This window comes from Orcinus orca, chromosome 4 (assembly GCF_937001465.1).
Source record: "Orcinus orca chromosome 4, mOrcOrc1.1, whole genome shotgun sequence".
Classification (NCBI taxonomy): Eukaryota; Metazoa; Chordata; class Mammalia; order Artiodactyla; family Delphinidae; genus Orcinus; species Orcinus orca.
In genome coordinates this window covers 133,177,101-133,193,110 of record NC_064562.1, presented here as the reverse complement: position 1 = coordinate 133,193,110, position 16,010 = coordinate 133,177,101, and the positions used below count along the sequence as shown (strand labels likewise).

The 16,010-nt window shown below is 37.1% G+C and overlaps 1 protein-coding gene across 2 annotated transcripts in view; it reads left to right on the top strand.

Annotated features, from left to right (window-relative positions):
* The window catches only part of PDE5A (phosphodiesterase 5A), a 136,796-nt gene that overhangs the window by 22,225 nt on the left and 98,561 nt on the right, over nt 1-16,010 (top strand). For both annotated transcript variants that reach the window (XM_004265087.3, XM_004265088.3), the window contains exon 3: nt 8,401-8,490. In XM_004265087.3, the coding sequence (XP_004265135.1) occupies nt 8,401-8,490 (90 nt within the window). The remainder of the gene's footprint in view (nt 1-8,400; nt 8,491-16,010) is intronic.

The following is a 16,010-nucleotide window of genomic DNA, read 5'->3' as shown; positions in this document are numbered from 1 at the left end:
GTTGCTGCTTCACCCTTGACACCCTTGATCTGTGTTTATAGAGGCCTTGCAGAAGTTATTCCTGTCCCAGGAATTTCATTAGAAGTTGTGGGATTGATCTGTGACATAATTTACATTGGTATTAACAGTGGAAGTCAGTTGGCTAGTGGCTGATTCATTACTTAGCTCACTCATAGCTTGAATAGTCAAAATACTGTCTCATAGCCTTTTGTGAAAATAATCAGAATATCAAAGTATATTCTATGTTCTCTGAGTCCTACTTCCTTAAATAGGTGTCTGTAAAAATGACACATTTCTTTAGCTTATGTGACCATAGAACACTTAAAAGTTATGATGTAGCAGTAGAAAACCAAGAAGTGGCCATGAAATAGAGTAGTGCTCAGATTGAAGCTCAGAGTGAAATAATAGTCTCCTGGATAGATTAATTGTAAGACATGGTCAACATTTGATTCACTTTTTAAAACTTTGTAACAGAATGATATAAACTTGGAGATTCAACTGTTTTATTACTAATAAAATAACACATTCATATTTTAAAATATAAGACAAGATCAACACCTTAGACCAGTGAGTCTCAGTTAGATCACAGATACCAGTGATGTTCAGTCACACATCATCTCCTCCTTCGTCAGCCCATCATTCTCGCGACTTCCTTGAATATGGCAGAGCATTTCATCATAATAAAATATTAACACATAATAATCAGAGCCACTGTATAAATGTGTTGGCATTGTCCTCATATATAAAAACTAGATATCATCCAGTATCTAGATTGGATTGTGTATCAGTCAGCGTTCTTCAGAGAAACAGAGCCAGTGGGATAAATAGAGGTAAATAAGAAGTGATGTACTCTAGGAATTAGCCACTTGGATATGGAGGCCTAGAAGTTCCACAGTCTGCCTGCCATCTGCACGCTGGAGAATCAGGAAAGTTGATGGTGTAATTCAGAGTCTGAAGGCCTGAGAATGAGGGGGGCCAAGAGTATAACTCTGGTCTGTGTCTGAGGCCAGAAGCTTTAGAACCAGGAGCTCTGATGGACAGCAGGAGGGCAAGAGAAGATGGATATCTTAGAGAGCAAATTTGTCCTTCCTCTGCCTTTTTTGTTCTATTCAGGTACTCAAGGGATTGGCTGATGCCCACTGGCATTGATGAAGATCTTCTTTACTCATTCTACTGATTCAAATGTTCATCTCTTCTGGAGACATCCTCACAGGCACACCTGGAAGTAATGTTTTATCAGCTATTTGGGTATCCCTTAGCCTAGTCAAGTTGACACATAAAATTAACCATCACAGATTGCCTGAACCCCTGGTTCCACGTCTTATGGAAGCCTTAAGACTCCGCAAGATTTCCTATGTCAGAGGATTTCTATTGTCTACACAGCCCTCTTTTTCCTAAGTCAACTGGAATGCAAAACCTGGGCTCTTCTCCTGTTTCCATGGGATAGACTCTCCATGGATACTCTGATTGCTAGGGAGAAAACTTGGAGGATCTTAGGGAAGGGTCACGTTGTCACTCATGTGGCCTTCACCGTGGAGCCGCTACTCCTCCCACTCGCACTTCATTCCTTCCTTTTCAGTCCTTTTCCAGGTAAATAAATCTTCACCATCTCTCATCCTGCAGGTCTCACTTGCTGCTCAAGTGAATTTCTGGTGAATAAAGTTATTTCCAAAATGAATTTCAGAGGAAAGGGATAACAATAGCAACTGTTCTAATTTTGATAATTTATTTAGTTTTGATAAATTATTAAATTTGATAATTTTCTCATGGTGTAATTGTGCCCCAGGGAACACAGTTTGGGAACTGCTATATCTTTGTTCAATGTTCTGATAATCTCTAGGTATTCCACTTTGTGGGAGAAAACCAGTGCATATAATTTGGCAAGTCTACTGTGTTATTTCCTTTTTGTTTCCTGTTATTTTTATTTTTATACCATTTCAAGCTTAAAGAAAAGTTGCAAGACCAGCATCAGAAACTTGTGTATATACCCTTTACCCAGATTCTCCAATCGTTTATATTTTGCCCCATTTGCTTTATTATTTTCTTTTCCTATATATAATACATATAAGTAATATATGCAGATTATTTTTTTCTGAACCATTTGGAGACATTTTTACTAAATATTTCAGTGTATAGTTTATAACAAGAATATTCTCTTACACAACTGTGATACATTTATCAAAATCTGGAAATTTTATGATACTGTACTATTATCAAACATTCCATAGTCAAATTTGGTCAGTTGTTCCATGAATGTCCTTTATAGTTATTCTTTTCACTCTGATCAAGGCTGTAATTCAGGATTACATATTGCACATACTTGTCCTATCTCTTTGGTCTCCATTAAATCTGGAATAGTTTCTCAGTGTTTCTTTATCTTTCTTTACATGTAGTTTGGAAGAATACAGGCCAGTTATCTTGTAGAATGTTTTTCTTGAATTGATTCAAGTCAGGCAGTTTTGGCAGGAATACGACAGATGTTGATCTTGAGACCTAGTTTGGTTTTACAAACAGCAATCAATTCTTTACTTCTCCTACACCAGCTGGGGTGTCCTACAATCCAGCTCAATTCTGACACTAGCTCCTGCAGTTTGTGCAGACGCCACAGGTTAAGGACTCAGTCCCACAGTGCTGTCCCCACTTCAGATACCAGCCCTAAATAGGATACCCAGGCTGGCCACACTTATGTCTGGCTGACTACAAATTCCGGGGTTCCCTGCTCCGGTTTAATAATGTCCTAAAGTGACTCAGAACTCAGGAAAACACTAAAGCACTACTTAAAATGACAGTTTTATTATAGAGGATGCAATTCAGAAATAGCCAAATAGAAGAGGTGCATAGGGCAAGGAGCGAGGCAGGCGGGGGACACAAAACTTCCATGCCCTCTCGGCGGGGGCCGGGGAAGGGAGAGGTGCACCGCCATCCCAGCACACAGTTATCTCCACCAACCCCAAAGTTCCCTCAGATCTGATGGCGCGGTTGATTAAATCATGGCCACTGGTGATCGGACTCAAGCTTCAGCCCCCTCTCTCCTATCCAGAAGTCAGTGGTGGGGCTGAAAGTTCTAAGCCTCTAATCACTTGGCAGCCAGCCCCCATCCTGAAGCTATTTGAGGCCATCCCCCCCTGCCCCCCCACACCCCCGTGGGTCTTCTCGTTAGCATGAACTCAGGTATGGTTGTAAGGGGTTTGTTATGAATATAAAAAGAATCTCCTATCACTCAGGAAATTCCAAGCGTTTGAGGAGCTCTATGCTAGACCAATATATTTTTTATTATACCACAGACCTTCTTAGCATACGTTACTAGGTAGCATATGATGTTACTCTACCCCAGTATTGATGATGTTAAATTTGATAACTTGGTTAAAGCGGTATCCACTAGGTTTTTCCACTATAAAGTTATCATTTTCCCATTGTAATTAAGTATCTTAAGAGGAGATATTTTGATATTGTATAGATATTCTATTCCTCATCAGTACCTTTACCAGTTTTGTCATCCACTGATTTTCCAACTTCATAATACCTTATATATATAGTAGTCGGCATTCCAATGTAAAGAAGGGCTTTGCCTTCTTTATTCATTCGTTATTTATTTATTTCTATCATTATGGACATTTTTATTTTGTTTAATGAGTTATGCTCTGTTACTATCTTTGTTTATTCAAATTCTCAGATTATATCAGATTTACCGGCTCCTATGTCTTTTTGATATGTCCCCATCACTCTTGGCATTTTCTTGCTTTCTAGGGGAGCTGAAAGTTTTAACTACTTAACAAGATGTTCCAGACTCATCTTTTACTTTCCCTGCCCTAGCCCTATGATCATTCTTTTTCCCAAGGAGCCCTGGTTCCTTTCAGTGGAGGGGATGGTATTTAGAAACCAGGATCTAGGCAGTAGGTGTGCTCACTGCTACTAGTTTATCAGCAGACAGAGCTAGAAAAAAATATATACACAGACACACAGACACTTGTATTTTATTTATTCCTATATGTAACTACTCACTATATGATAAGCAATGAATTCTTACCTCCAACTTCAATCTAACACCTCAAGGTATATTTTTTCTTCCTCTTTTCTTAATATATATAATATAATATTATATATATTATATGTGTAATATATATATATATGTTCTTTCTCAGATTCTTTTCTCTTATAGGTTATTAGAAAATATTGAATATAGTTCCCTGTGCTACACAGCAGGTCCTTGTTGATTATCTGTTTTATATATAGTAATGTGTATATGTTAATCCCAAACTCCTAATTTATTACCCTCCCCTTTCCATAAGTTTGTTTTCTATGTCTGAGGGACTGTTTCTGTCTTGTAAATAAGTTCATTTATGTCTTTTTCTTTTCTTTTTTAGATTCCACACATAAGTGATATCATATAATATTTGTCTTTCTATGTCTGGCTTACTTCATGTAGTATGGTAATCTGTAGGTCCATCCATGTTGCTGCAAATGACATTATTTCATTCTTTTTTATGGCTGAGTAATATTCCATAATACACACACACACACACACACACACACACACAACAAATCTCTGACAAAAGAGGCAAGAATATACAATGGATAAAAGACAGTCTCTTCAATAAGTGGTGCTGGGAAAACTGAACAGCTACATGTAAAAGAATGAAATTAGAACATTTTCTAAGACCATACACAAAAATAAACTCAAAATGGATTAAAGACCTAAATGTAAGACCAGATACTATAAAACTCCTAGAGGAAAACATAGGCAGTACACTCGTTGACATAAATCATAGCAATATCTTTGTGGATTCGTTTCCTTATTCTTCATATATTTGTGCATGTGCTCAAGCCATGTTCCAAGCTCTTTACTCCCTTCTGTAGAATCTCTTATCTTTCTCTTCAAGCTGAAGAACTCTCATTAACATTTCTTTAGTACTGGTCTGATGGTGACGAATTCTCTGATTTTGTTTATCTGAAAATGGCTTTATTTTGCCTGTAATCTTGAAAGATATTTTCACTGTCTAGACGATTCTCAGTTAATAGTAGTTTTCTTTTAACACTTAAAAAGTTCTCCCACATTTTTCTGGTTTTCACTTTTCTTATGAGAAGTCTGCTCGGCTTCATTTTTCACCTTATATGTTTCATAGTATATATCATTTTCACACTGTGTATATATTTAAGGTTTTCACTAACTTTGGGAAATTTTTGGTCATGTGTTTAAGTATTTTTTCTGCTCCATTCTCTTCTCTTTGGACTCCAGTTGTATATATGTTAAACTATTTGATGTTGTCCCACAGAACACTGAGGCTCTGTTAACTTTTTACAGGGTTTTTTTTTTTGTCCTCTCAGTCCTTTGGATTGGATACTTTCTGTCGATCTGTCTTCAGGTTCACTGACCCTTCCATTGTTTCCAATCTGCTGTTAAATCCATCAGTGAACTCTTGGTTTTAGACTTTGTACTTTTCAGTTCTAGAATTTATATTTGGCTTTTTAAAAATACTTTTTCTTTCTGCAGAGATTTCCATCTGTTCATTACTACCATATTTTCTCTTCAGTCCTTAAATACATTTATAATAGCTGCTTCGAGGTCCCTGTTTGTTAATTCCAACATCTGAATAATCTTGGGGTCGTTTTCTATTGACTGCTTTTTTTCTTCACGGTGGGTTTCAATTTCCTGTTTCTTCACATGTGTTGTGATTTTTTTTTTTATTGTATGCTGGACATTGCAAATGTTTTGTCGCAGGGCATTTGGATTATATCAACTTCCTTTAAAACAGAGCTGACCTTTGTTCTTGTAGACAGTGGAGTTACTGGAAGACCCTTTCGGTCCTGTCAGGTTTGGTGGTATTATTTGTTAGGATGGATCTACTTTAGTTTTAAATTTAGTCTTAGGGAATGCTGCTCAGGTCCTTACCCCCCAAGGAGTGGCCTTTCTGTGTCTCAGCTGAACGCCTGAGGTGCCTAGTGAGGTATCTCCTCTGGTGGGTAGAACCCCAGTGTCTTCAAACATTTTTAGAATTGGTTATCACCATTCACTTTCAGCCTTCAGCAGGTAATCTTTGCTAGGTCTCTTAGAGTCTTGCCAAATACATGTCTGTGAAGTGACTAGCCACTCGCTCTTCTGCCAATCCTCCTTGACACCCCTAACCCCACCCAAAGCACAGCCTCTCTTATCAGGTACTTTGCCTTGCACATACCAGCCACTTTAGAAGCCCTGAATTCAGTTCTATTTGGAGCTGTTACTCTGCCTGCCCCCAGGATACCACCTGCCTGCCCCCAGGAGGAACCGGATTATTGCAAGGCCATCATGTGTATTCCCTTCTTCACTGTGTGTAGTTTAGTTATTGCATGTATTGGTCTAATCTTGTATTTTTCAGCAGGAGGGCAAGTCTGGTACTAGTTGTTTTAGTATGGGAGATGGATATCTAAGCTTTGTGGTTTTCTTACACTGTCATGTTCTCATAAACAGTGAAAGAAATAATCACAATAATAATGAAATAATAGTGCTCCGTTTTTCTTTCAATGTTTACTTGGACCTAGAGGGGTTAGGAGTTCTCTATGTGTTTATAGCCCCTGCACTGGGTACATTATTAAAGGAAAAATTCTTTGAGATGCCAAAATTCACTTAAAGTGATTTTGAAGTATACATTACTCCTGCCTCCTTCAATGAAGAATGAAATCCAGGGCTGCTGTTTATTTTAAACTTCCAGTATGCACAAAAAAATTCTATGAAAATGCTACTAATTTCAGACTCTTGCTTTGATTAGATAGTTGGGTTTAATCCTCTTTTTTATGAATTGGTCTTGTAATTCAGATATTCATTAACAAAATAATTGCTGAGGATGCATTTCTATTCATATTTTGATTATTAGCTTGTAGAATAATTCACTATATAAAGTCATAATTTTTATCGTCTTTTAATTTGTCCGTGTCAGTATCCTGTCTGCTTTCTTTAGATACCTTGCAATGTAGTATGCTATTTAAGGACTGTTTTTTGGAAACATTGAGCCAAGGTTTTCTCTGTCTTTCAGTATAACTTTGAGCATGTTTGCAGAAAAACTAAAAATGCAGTCGTGTATATTTATAATATAAAATATTTGCATTGATTTTCTACCATTTTATAGCTCTTCTTTTGAAATTGCCTTTAATGCCATGTTTGGTCCTCCCATGGGGAAAATCGGCCTCATTTCTGACCCGAGTTGATGGAATCGTTTACTTCATTCACAGCTTTGGCTTTGCGTGACTTTAGACTAATTAAAAAAAAAAAAAGAAATGACCTTCAAAGATGAGGATTTTTTCCAGTGTGACTATTCCATATTTTCTGAAGGGAATTCCAAAAGCAGAGTTTTTAGAACAATAATGCTATTATTAGGTTGAGCATGTAAATTCCCAAGGCTATTGCTTTGAGGGGAACAATATTCATTCAGATGTTTATGTTCTGGTATGTTTGCTTCCGTTCTAATTGTATCTCATGTACTGGTCTGTGTCCATTTCCTTGAGTATATTTTTCCTCCTACCTATAAGGTTTGCTTTAAACTGTAGTAAGCTAAAAGTGATCATGTTGGATAACTGTGATATCATTTGTTAATGAATTCCTTCATTTGTTTAACAGATGTTTTTGAGTTCCTGTGCTAATCTTGGGAATACAGTGTGGTGAACCAAAAAAAGCCCCTCATAGAATTTACAGCCTACCTTTGATCTTCTCAATCTGGTTTAATGGAAGATAGCCTGTATCTTTCTTTCTTTAACCCAGATTTAGAACTTTTACACCTTTCAGCAGTCCTTTGTGATTATTGGATGTGGGAAGATGTACTTTGTAAAAGGGGAAAGAGATTCAAAAGATTGAGGAATTGTTTGCAGTCTGATGAAGGCCATGCAGTTTTATTATATACAAAAAGAAAGAAAAGATTTTAATTCTTATGAAACACCTGAGATAGAAATACAGAATACTGAGGAAATATATATACAGTCATTACAAGGGAAGTCAAGTCAGTATTGAAAAGGTCATTTTGGAGGTGGTGGGTTTTATAGGAAAAGTTTCAGACCAAAGATGCTTTTCTTTTTCAGAAGAATCAGTGCGATGGGAATAGGCAAATTGTATTACAGAGGAGGAGAGTTGCCACTTTTTCCTGAGTTTAAGTGAGGCTATCTAAATTGGTTAATATTTTGAATGTCCTTTATTTCTTAACATTTGTTTACATCTGTATTTTTTTCGTAAATACTAGCTGCTAAAAAACCCTTAAATTTATCTTTGTCAAAGATGATATGTACTTGTATGCTTTGATGCCTTTTACAATAATAAAATTGTCATTCAGAGCAACAAGGTGAGTCGACAATTAGATTTCTCTAATCCTATAAATCAGAAAAATCAAATCAATCTTTGAACAGGTCAGTCACTAAATTGAATTTCTTCTTCCTTACTAGGATCCTCGGTTCAATGCAGAAGTTGACCAAATTACAGGCTACAAGACACAAAGTATTCTTTGTATGCCAATTAAGAATCATAGGGAAGAGGTAAGCCAATTTTCCATTTTATTCTAAAAGGTCATTTAGAAACATTTTTCTTTTTGAAAACAATTTTTCACTTTGCACACTTACGAAATAATGCTGTAGTGACAGGTTAACTATAAAGTGCTTAAATGTTCTGCTTGATGTTTTTTATTTAGACTTTACTAATAGGGTTGACTCCTGGTACTTTACTTTGACTTAGAAATAAATTTTAGACATGTCATTTCTTCTTATTTAATAAATTTATGTATTTATTTATGGCTGTGTTGGGTCTTAATTGCTGTACATGGGGTTTCTCTAGTTGCGTTGAATGGGGGCTACTCTTTGTTGCGGTGCACGGGCTTCTCGACGAGGTAGCTTCTCTTGTGGAGCACGGGCTCTAGGCTCGTGGGCTTCAGTAGTTGTGGCACACGGGCTCAGTAGTTGTGGCTCATGGGCTCTAGAGCGCAGGCTCAGTAGTTGTGGCACATGGGCTTAGTTGCTCCATAGCGTGTGGGATCTTCCCGGACCAGGGTTCAAACCCATGTCCTCTGCGTTGGCAGGCAGATTCTTAACCACTGCACCACCAGGGAATTCCCTAGACATGTCATTTCTTTACCCCTCTTTCCTGAGGACCTTACTGAATCCTAAGATATATAATTGTGGTTGTAATCTATTTATTTCATGTTATATTTTACACATCTGAATAATGCTTATTTCATAAATGGTTATCCAATTGCAGTGGTAATCAGCTGATTTTTTTGTTTGGATTCAAAATGAGGTTTTGAAAAAATAGAAATTGTATATAACACCAAGCAAAATTTATTGTGAAATTGTAACAAGCAAATGAAAATAGGTTGGTTTATATTTCACCTAACTAGAAGGTTTGGATTCTGTAAGCACTGAATTCTCTCTTCATTTTACATTTATTTGAGAAAAAAAATAGTTAATCATCATTTAAACTGAATGCTTCAATTGAGTGTCCTCAGCCCTGTCTACACATTACAATCAACCGTGAGACTCTAAAATATTACCAATTAAATTAGAGTCTCTAAGGGCAGGGTCTAGATACGGATACATTTTTAAAGATCCCCCAGTAATTCTAAAGTGTAACCAGGGTTGAAAATCATTTTCCTCAGTGAAAACAAATAGATTGAAAGAGCCCATATTTGTGGTTCTTAACCTTGGCTGCACATTAAAATCACCTGGGGAGCATTTCGAAATTCTAATGCCCAGGTTTCACCTTAAATCAGAATCTCTGGTGTTGGGACCTAGGCATCAGCATTTCTTAAAGCTCCCAGGTGGTTATCATGTGCTGCTAAGGTTGAGAACCACTGCCAGGGATACAAGAAACACTTTGCTGGTTCTACTCGATTTATATTCAGATTCTGACATCTTTCCTCTCCGTCCTCCATCCAGTCCTTTACCAAGTCCCATCGATTTTTTTTTTTTCTGTTACTGTTTCTCATTTTGATCTCTTTCTTTTCATTCCTGCTGCCTGTACCATAATTCAGATCTTGAAGTAATGCCTGAACTTTTAAAATATTCTTGTGAGGGGTTTCTGTACTTTAAGTCAATTTCCCTTTAATCCACCCTGCATATGCCCTTGGGAATTTTCCTAAAACACGGTTTTCTAAATCAGTGCTTCTAAAACAATAATGTGCATATGAATCTTAAAATGCAGATTCTGAATTCAGTAGGTCTAGGTGAGACCTGAGTGAGATTCTTTTCTAACAAGCAACAAGTTGATGCTGATGCACTGGGTCTACAGATATTTTGATGAACAGGATCCTAAATCAGTCACTTATCAGTAGTCTAAGATAAGTTCTCAGTGCCTTAGAGTTGCTACATGGTTTTTTAAGAGGGTAGTTACAGCCACAATTACTAAAAATTCCTGCAGCTACAACATGCATATGAGATTCAATAATTAATTAGCTAATTAATTGTGAATGAATAAATAAAATTGAAAAGGCCATGCATGGACCAGTGGTGTTCTTAAGCAGACTGCTAGATAAAGCAAATAAAAAGCATGTCTTATGCAATATTGGGGACATAGTTATACTAAAAAATTATTTGTTGTTCATCTAAAATTAAATTTGACTGGACATCCTATATTTTATCTGGCTGCCCTAGTTATAAACCAAGGATTATGATTGTGTGCACTTAAAAAGATGATGTTCAGCTTTTAATTTGTAAGTATGTTTTAAAACCATGGCCTGAAAAACAACTTTGTACTGGGTGAGAGATTCAGCTTGAATCATGCTCTGGTTAAATATCTCTTTTTAAATAGCATGAACAATGGGGATTGGGGGAACCCATGAGAATGTGCAGCAAAATCAACAGGGTGAAGTAGGTGAGACTGCCCTTCTGTAAGAGAGCAACCTCTGGATACACGCGTTTCTGTCTTTATGACTACCAGTGAGGATGATTTAAACTAAAGCAACAATAACAAAAATCCCCACTGTATTGAGGTATAAATTGCGTACCATAAAATTCACCCATTTTAAGTGTATAATTTGATGAGTTTTTGACAAATGCATGTACAGTTATATAACCACCACTATAATCAAGATACAGAACATTTCTGTCCCCTCAGATATTTCCCATGTAGTTGACCTCCTCCTCCCTCAACCCCCAGCCCCTGAGAATCCCTGATCTGTTTTCACTGTCGTTTTGCCTTTTCTGGGGTGTCATATAAATCATGTAAGTGGAGTCATACGGTATGTAGTCTTGTGTGTCTGGCATCTTTCACTTAGCATAATGCTTGTGAGATTCATCCATGTTATTGCGTGTCAGTAGTGTGTTCCTTTTTATGGCTGAGTGATGATTCCTTGGTATGGATCTGCCACAATTTGATAATCCATTCATCTGTCGATATACATTTGAGTTGTTTCCAGTTTTTGTCTGTTAGAAGAAAAGCCACTGTTTGCATACAGGTCTTTTTGTGGACATGTTTTCATTTCTCTTTGGTAAATATATAGGAGGGGAATTTCCAGGTCAAATGGTGGGTGTATGTTTAATTTTATAAGAAACTTCCAAGCTCCTTTCCAAAGTGGCTGTACCATATTGCTTTTTTACCAGCAATGTATGAGAGTTGCAATTGCTTCATATCCGAGGCAACGCATGGTATGGTCAATTTTTAAAAAATCTTAGCCATTAAATTTGATGGCATGAATGAATGACCATCAGGGGTCATCTGCTCACTAACAGACCTGATTAAAGTGGGTTCAGCAGCAGGTCCCCAGATTGTGATTGTCCAGAGCTCTCCTTAAGATTTCTGCTGGGTTCCTCAGCATCCTCAGGGCGATCTTCCTCCATGCTCCTTCATCCTCTCCTGCTGTCTGTTTCCCCCTATGATAACTTGATACGAAGGCTGAGCTCTTCACTGGTTTCCACAAAAGTTTTTTCACATGAAGCATTTCATGAGATAAACAACCTTCCGTAACTTCACTGGAGTCTTAGTAACTTTACTGATGGGAAGGTTTCCAAACAGCTTTTTAAACATCTTGCTGACCCTCCCTATTCTCTGTCCTCTCCCCCTTGTTCCCTCTCCTCCCACGCTCACCCTGCCTGGTTTGAAATTATTTCCTGTGAGAATTATTTCTTCAGAAAAAAAGGAATGAAGAGAAACAGTCAGAAAAACAGGCATACTCTCAGCATGGCTGTTGAAGTATAAAAAGTACTTTGGCTGACCGAGAACCAAGGCCCCTAAGAAGATGCCACATACGACTTCCAGAATTATCCTTAAATTATAGCTATATAAACAAACTCAGGGCAATGTTTGCTGTTGTGTACACGTAATAGAAAGTACTCTTTCTCCCACGAAGCTTTTGAAATCAAAATGGAGAGTCACAGTAAGGCTTTGGGGAGTAATTGTTAAGATTGCTTGCTCTGGGCTTGAATCCCTCACCACTTACATGATGAGTAACCAGGATGGAGCTGGTTAATCCCTTTGATCCTCAGTTTCCTCATCTGCAAAATGAGGACCTGCCTCACAGCGTTGTTGTAAAGGTTAAATGTGTCCGTGCATGCAAAGGGCTTCCCATACTTTCTGGCACACTGGGAGTGATCAATAAATGTCAGCTGTTATTTTTTAAAGGAGACATAGAACTAACTGAACTCTTATGAGAAACAAGGAATGATAAAGTTGTATGCAGAGGTCATCAGCCACGTAATAACCAAACAGCTGGGATCAAATGACAAGCAGCTCGGTCCCTGACTTACCTGGTCTGTTACCCTGTAACAAACTTTAAGCGTAAAAGAAAAATACTTTTCATTGTTTTTCCTCATAAATGAGGCAAAGTAAATTTGGTTTCTTCTCTTTGTATTAGTCCAATTGTATTGAGTAAGCCAACACTGATTCCAACTAATTACCAAGAAACCTAAGAAGAAATGTCATTACTGACTGTTTATAAAACAGTCCTTGGTACCTTTTAGTGACCCCAGTTACTTAAGGTACCAACTCTGGAGAGCTGCCTGAAGGGAGCAGTTGAATACTGAACACTAAAGTCTGAACTACAACATAGTCCAGAAAATTCAGGAAGATTTTTTAAGATTCAGTAAAATGTATAATCACTTCATCTGCCTCTAGTGAAGTATCTCAACTAATTAAAATTTTTCAGGAGTTCTTTTCATTAGTGTTATAATCATAAGTGTAATAGTGCAATGCTTTTTTAGAAGTCAGGATCATAGATATTCCTAAAACTTCTGTGACAGAGTTTTTTTTTTAAATCACAGAGGATAAGTTTTTGCAATTTTCCCCTCTCCGTACTCCCTTCTAAGACAATGGCGCTAACTGGCAAAGTGTGTGTGTGTGTGTGTGTGTGTGAGTGGGGACTGAAGAAGCTAGAGGAAGCTGAAATAATTTATTTTGGAAAGGTCAGAGAGCTACTGGCTAGAGAAGATGAATGAAGACAAAAAGTAAAGGGGTCTGGGGAGAGAAGAGAGCCAGCCCAGGCTCTATAACAGAATGGCTTGAGGGACGACAGAGTAGGACTTTGGAAATAACTGCCTATCCGGTGGAAACTATTCTAAGGACTTGACATATATTAATTCATTTAATCTTCATAACAACCATAGGAGGTAGTCATTATTTTATCCCCACTTAACAGATGATGAAACTGAGACACGGGACATTTAGGGAACTTGGCCAAAGTCACATAACTAAAAACTGGCAAAGCTGAGATTTAAACCTAGGCAAGAGGGTTTCTTAAAATTCTGCCATGGATGATGTCTACACTCTCCTTTCTTCCCCCTCATGTTTTCTTGAGCCGCTGCAGTAAACATTTAGGTTACTATTGATTTGGGGGTGGGAGGTGCACTGATGTGAGATGTGGCTACGTGTAGAAGCAGGGCTTGAAGGTGGAGACAAGGAGAGCTGGCTATATTCTGATGGCTCTTCAAAGTTCAGTGATGCAACCACCCTGCAGAAGGACTCTTTAAAATGAGAGAGAGTGGTGGCGGGGAGAAAGAAGGGCAGGGAGCAGGGGCGGGGGAGAGAAAGAGGGGTCAGAGTCACATCCTCTATAATGTCTTAAGAGGAGTCCATCCAGTAAACAAGAAGAAATCTTTACCAGGGATAAAAGAGTTACAGGAGCATGTTTGATGTTAATCTGGGCCAGTGTGCTCTGTGATATGCACAGGAAGCATCATGAAAAAAATGTGCAGCAAGTGTGTGAATTTTTAGAGCTGCTGTTAAATTTCTTTCAGGCTTAACACTGGATTTTTCAGACCTGGGCACTTGGATCAATTTTTTTATTTTTGTCACATGCATTAGTTATTTCTATAACCAGATGGTTCTTTTATGTTTAGTAAAGAAGTGCAGGGAAACTCAACTCTTTCTCTCTAATCTCAGATGACCTATTTCTGAAATACTGCCCTCTCTTGAAGTATTGCTTGTTATGACGTGGTGGAGATGAGTGCTTTTTTTTTTTTTTTTTAATTTATAGGGGCTGCACCAATGAGGTAGAAGGCAGGACATTGTGAAATAGTGCAAATTCTGTGAAAATTTCGTATTGATCTGAGGTAGAGATTATATCCAATAATGTCAGGCTAGGCTGATACCTGTTTTCTCTTGATTGAATGTCAACTCCAGTTATTAAGTAAAAATCTAATTTGGAATCAGAGCTCTTATCCTCCTTCTCTGTTTTTAACATTTTGATTTTATTTTATCATATTTGATGATATAATTCTTTGATGCAAATATAGCAGTTGTAATAAAAGAATTATGATAAGGTTCTTTTACAGTGTAATAAAGGGGCATTTTTATCTAACTATCCAATTGTTTATATCTTCTTTTAAAAGAACAGTGAAAAACTTCAAAAAATATCAGTGAATTTTATGAGATTTTTATGAAATAAATATAATGCTTTGATGAATCAGAGAGATTTAATGCCTGCCAAAAATCATAAAGTAAAGCATTAATGGAACCAAATGTGTAATTCCAACGTATATAAAAGTAAATGTTTTCTAGAATTTAAGCTACATAACATTTTTTAAATTTTTATTTATTTTTTAAAAATTTTTTTTAAGCTACATAATTTTATCTGCTCATCCCCTGCCTAAGTTAAAAATATTCTCACCCCCCCACACACACAAATTATCTTGTTTTGAAAGTAATTGTTGAATCACTGCAATATGTAGAGTCCTGGTCTAGGCAGTGAGGATATTAAAAAAATGAAGCAAGGAAGATACTTAGAAACTTTTTTTTCAATTTCAATAAGAGGGGGATCTTATATACCAAAAAGCAAACATCAATACAAGGTAACAAAACAAATGTTAAATGAGTTAAATATTCAGCACCCAAGTTCAAAGGAAAGTCTGTGGATTTCAAGAACTGGAGGAATCACAGGAAGAACAAAAGCTGTGGTTTCGTACAGCAGATCCCTGCTGTGTTTATCCCACAGGCTTAAGAGAGGAAGCTTGAACATGCTTTCTGTGAGAGGGCGGAGACAGGGTAGATGCTTGCCTATGATATTCTGCTCACACTACTGACTAGGGCTTTTCTTAAATTTGTCATGTAAGTTTGGAACAGATGAAGAACATTACAGCTTTATACATAATCCTACAATTGCAAGTCAGACTGGATGAAAATATAGCTATAAGAATAAGCAGAGTTTAATTGCAGACTGTCAGCTGATCTAGATCTATTTTAGTCTTAAAGAATTGGCTAGTTACGTGTTTTTTGAAAACTTATAAATTGTCCATTGCATTTATTCCCCTGTGATATTTTCTCGTAGCTTTGTTTTAGCAACAAAACTAAAATACTCCGAAAAGTTTCCGTCGGTTCTGGACTTGATATGGTGATGGTGAAGATCTTTTCTTTTTCTTTTTCCACATTACCCTTTAAATAATAAACAAGTGTATTTTACAAAGAAGACGGTAACCGCTTTCCTAAGGGAAAAAACATTTCTCAAGAGCATCAGATGAAAAACATAATGCTAGTAGGTTCAATCTCTGAGGTTACTGATCCAGGAGAAGAAGAAAGAGTGAATAAAAGCTTGAGGCTGAAGATTAAGTTAATGGTAGGCTATATTTACCCAAATCTC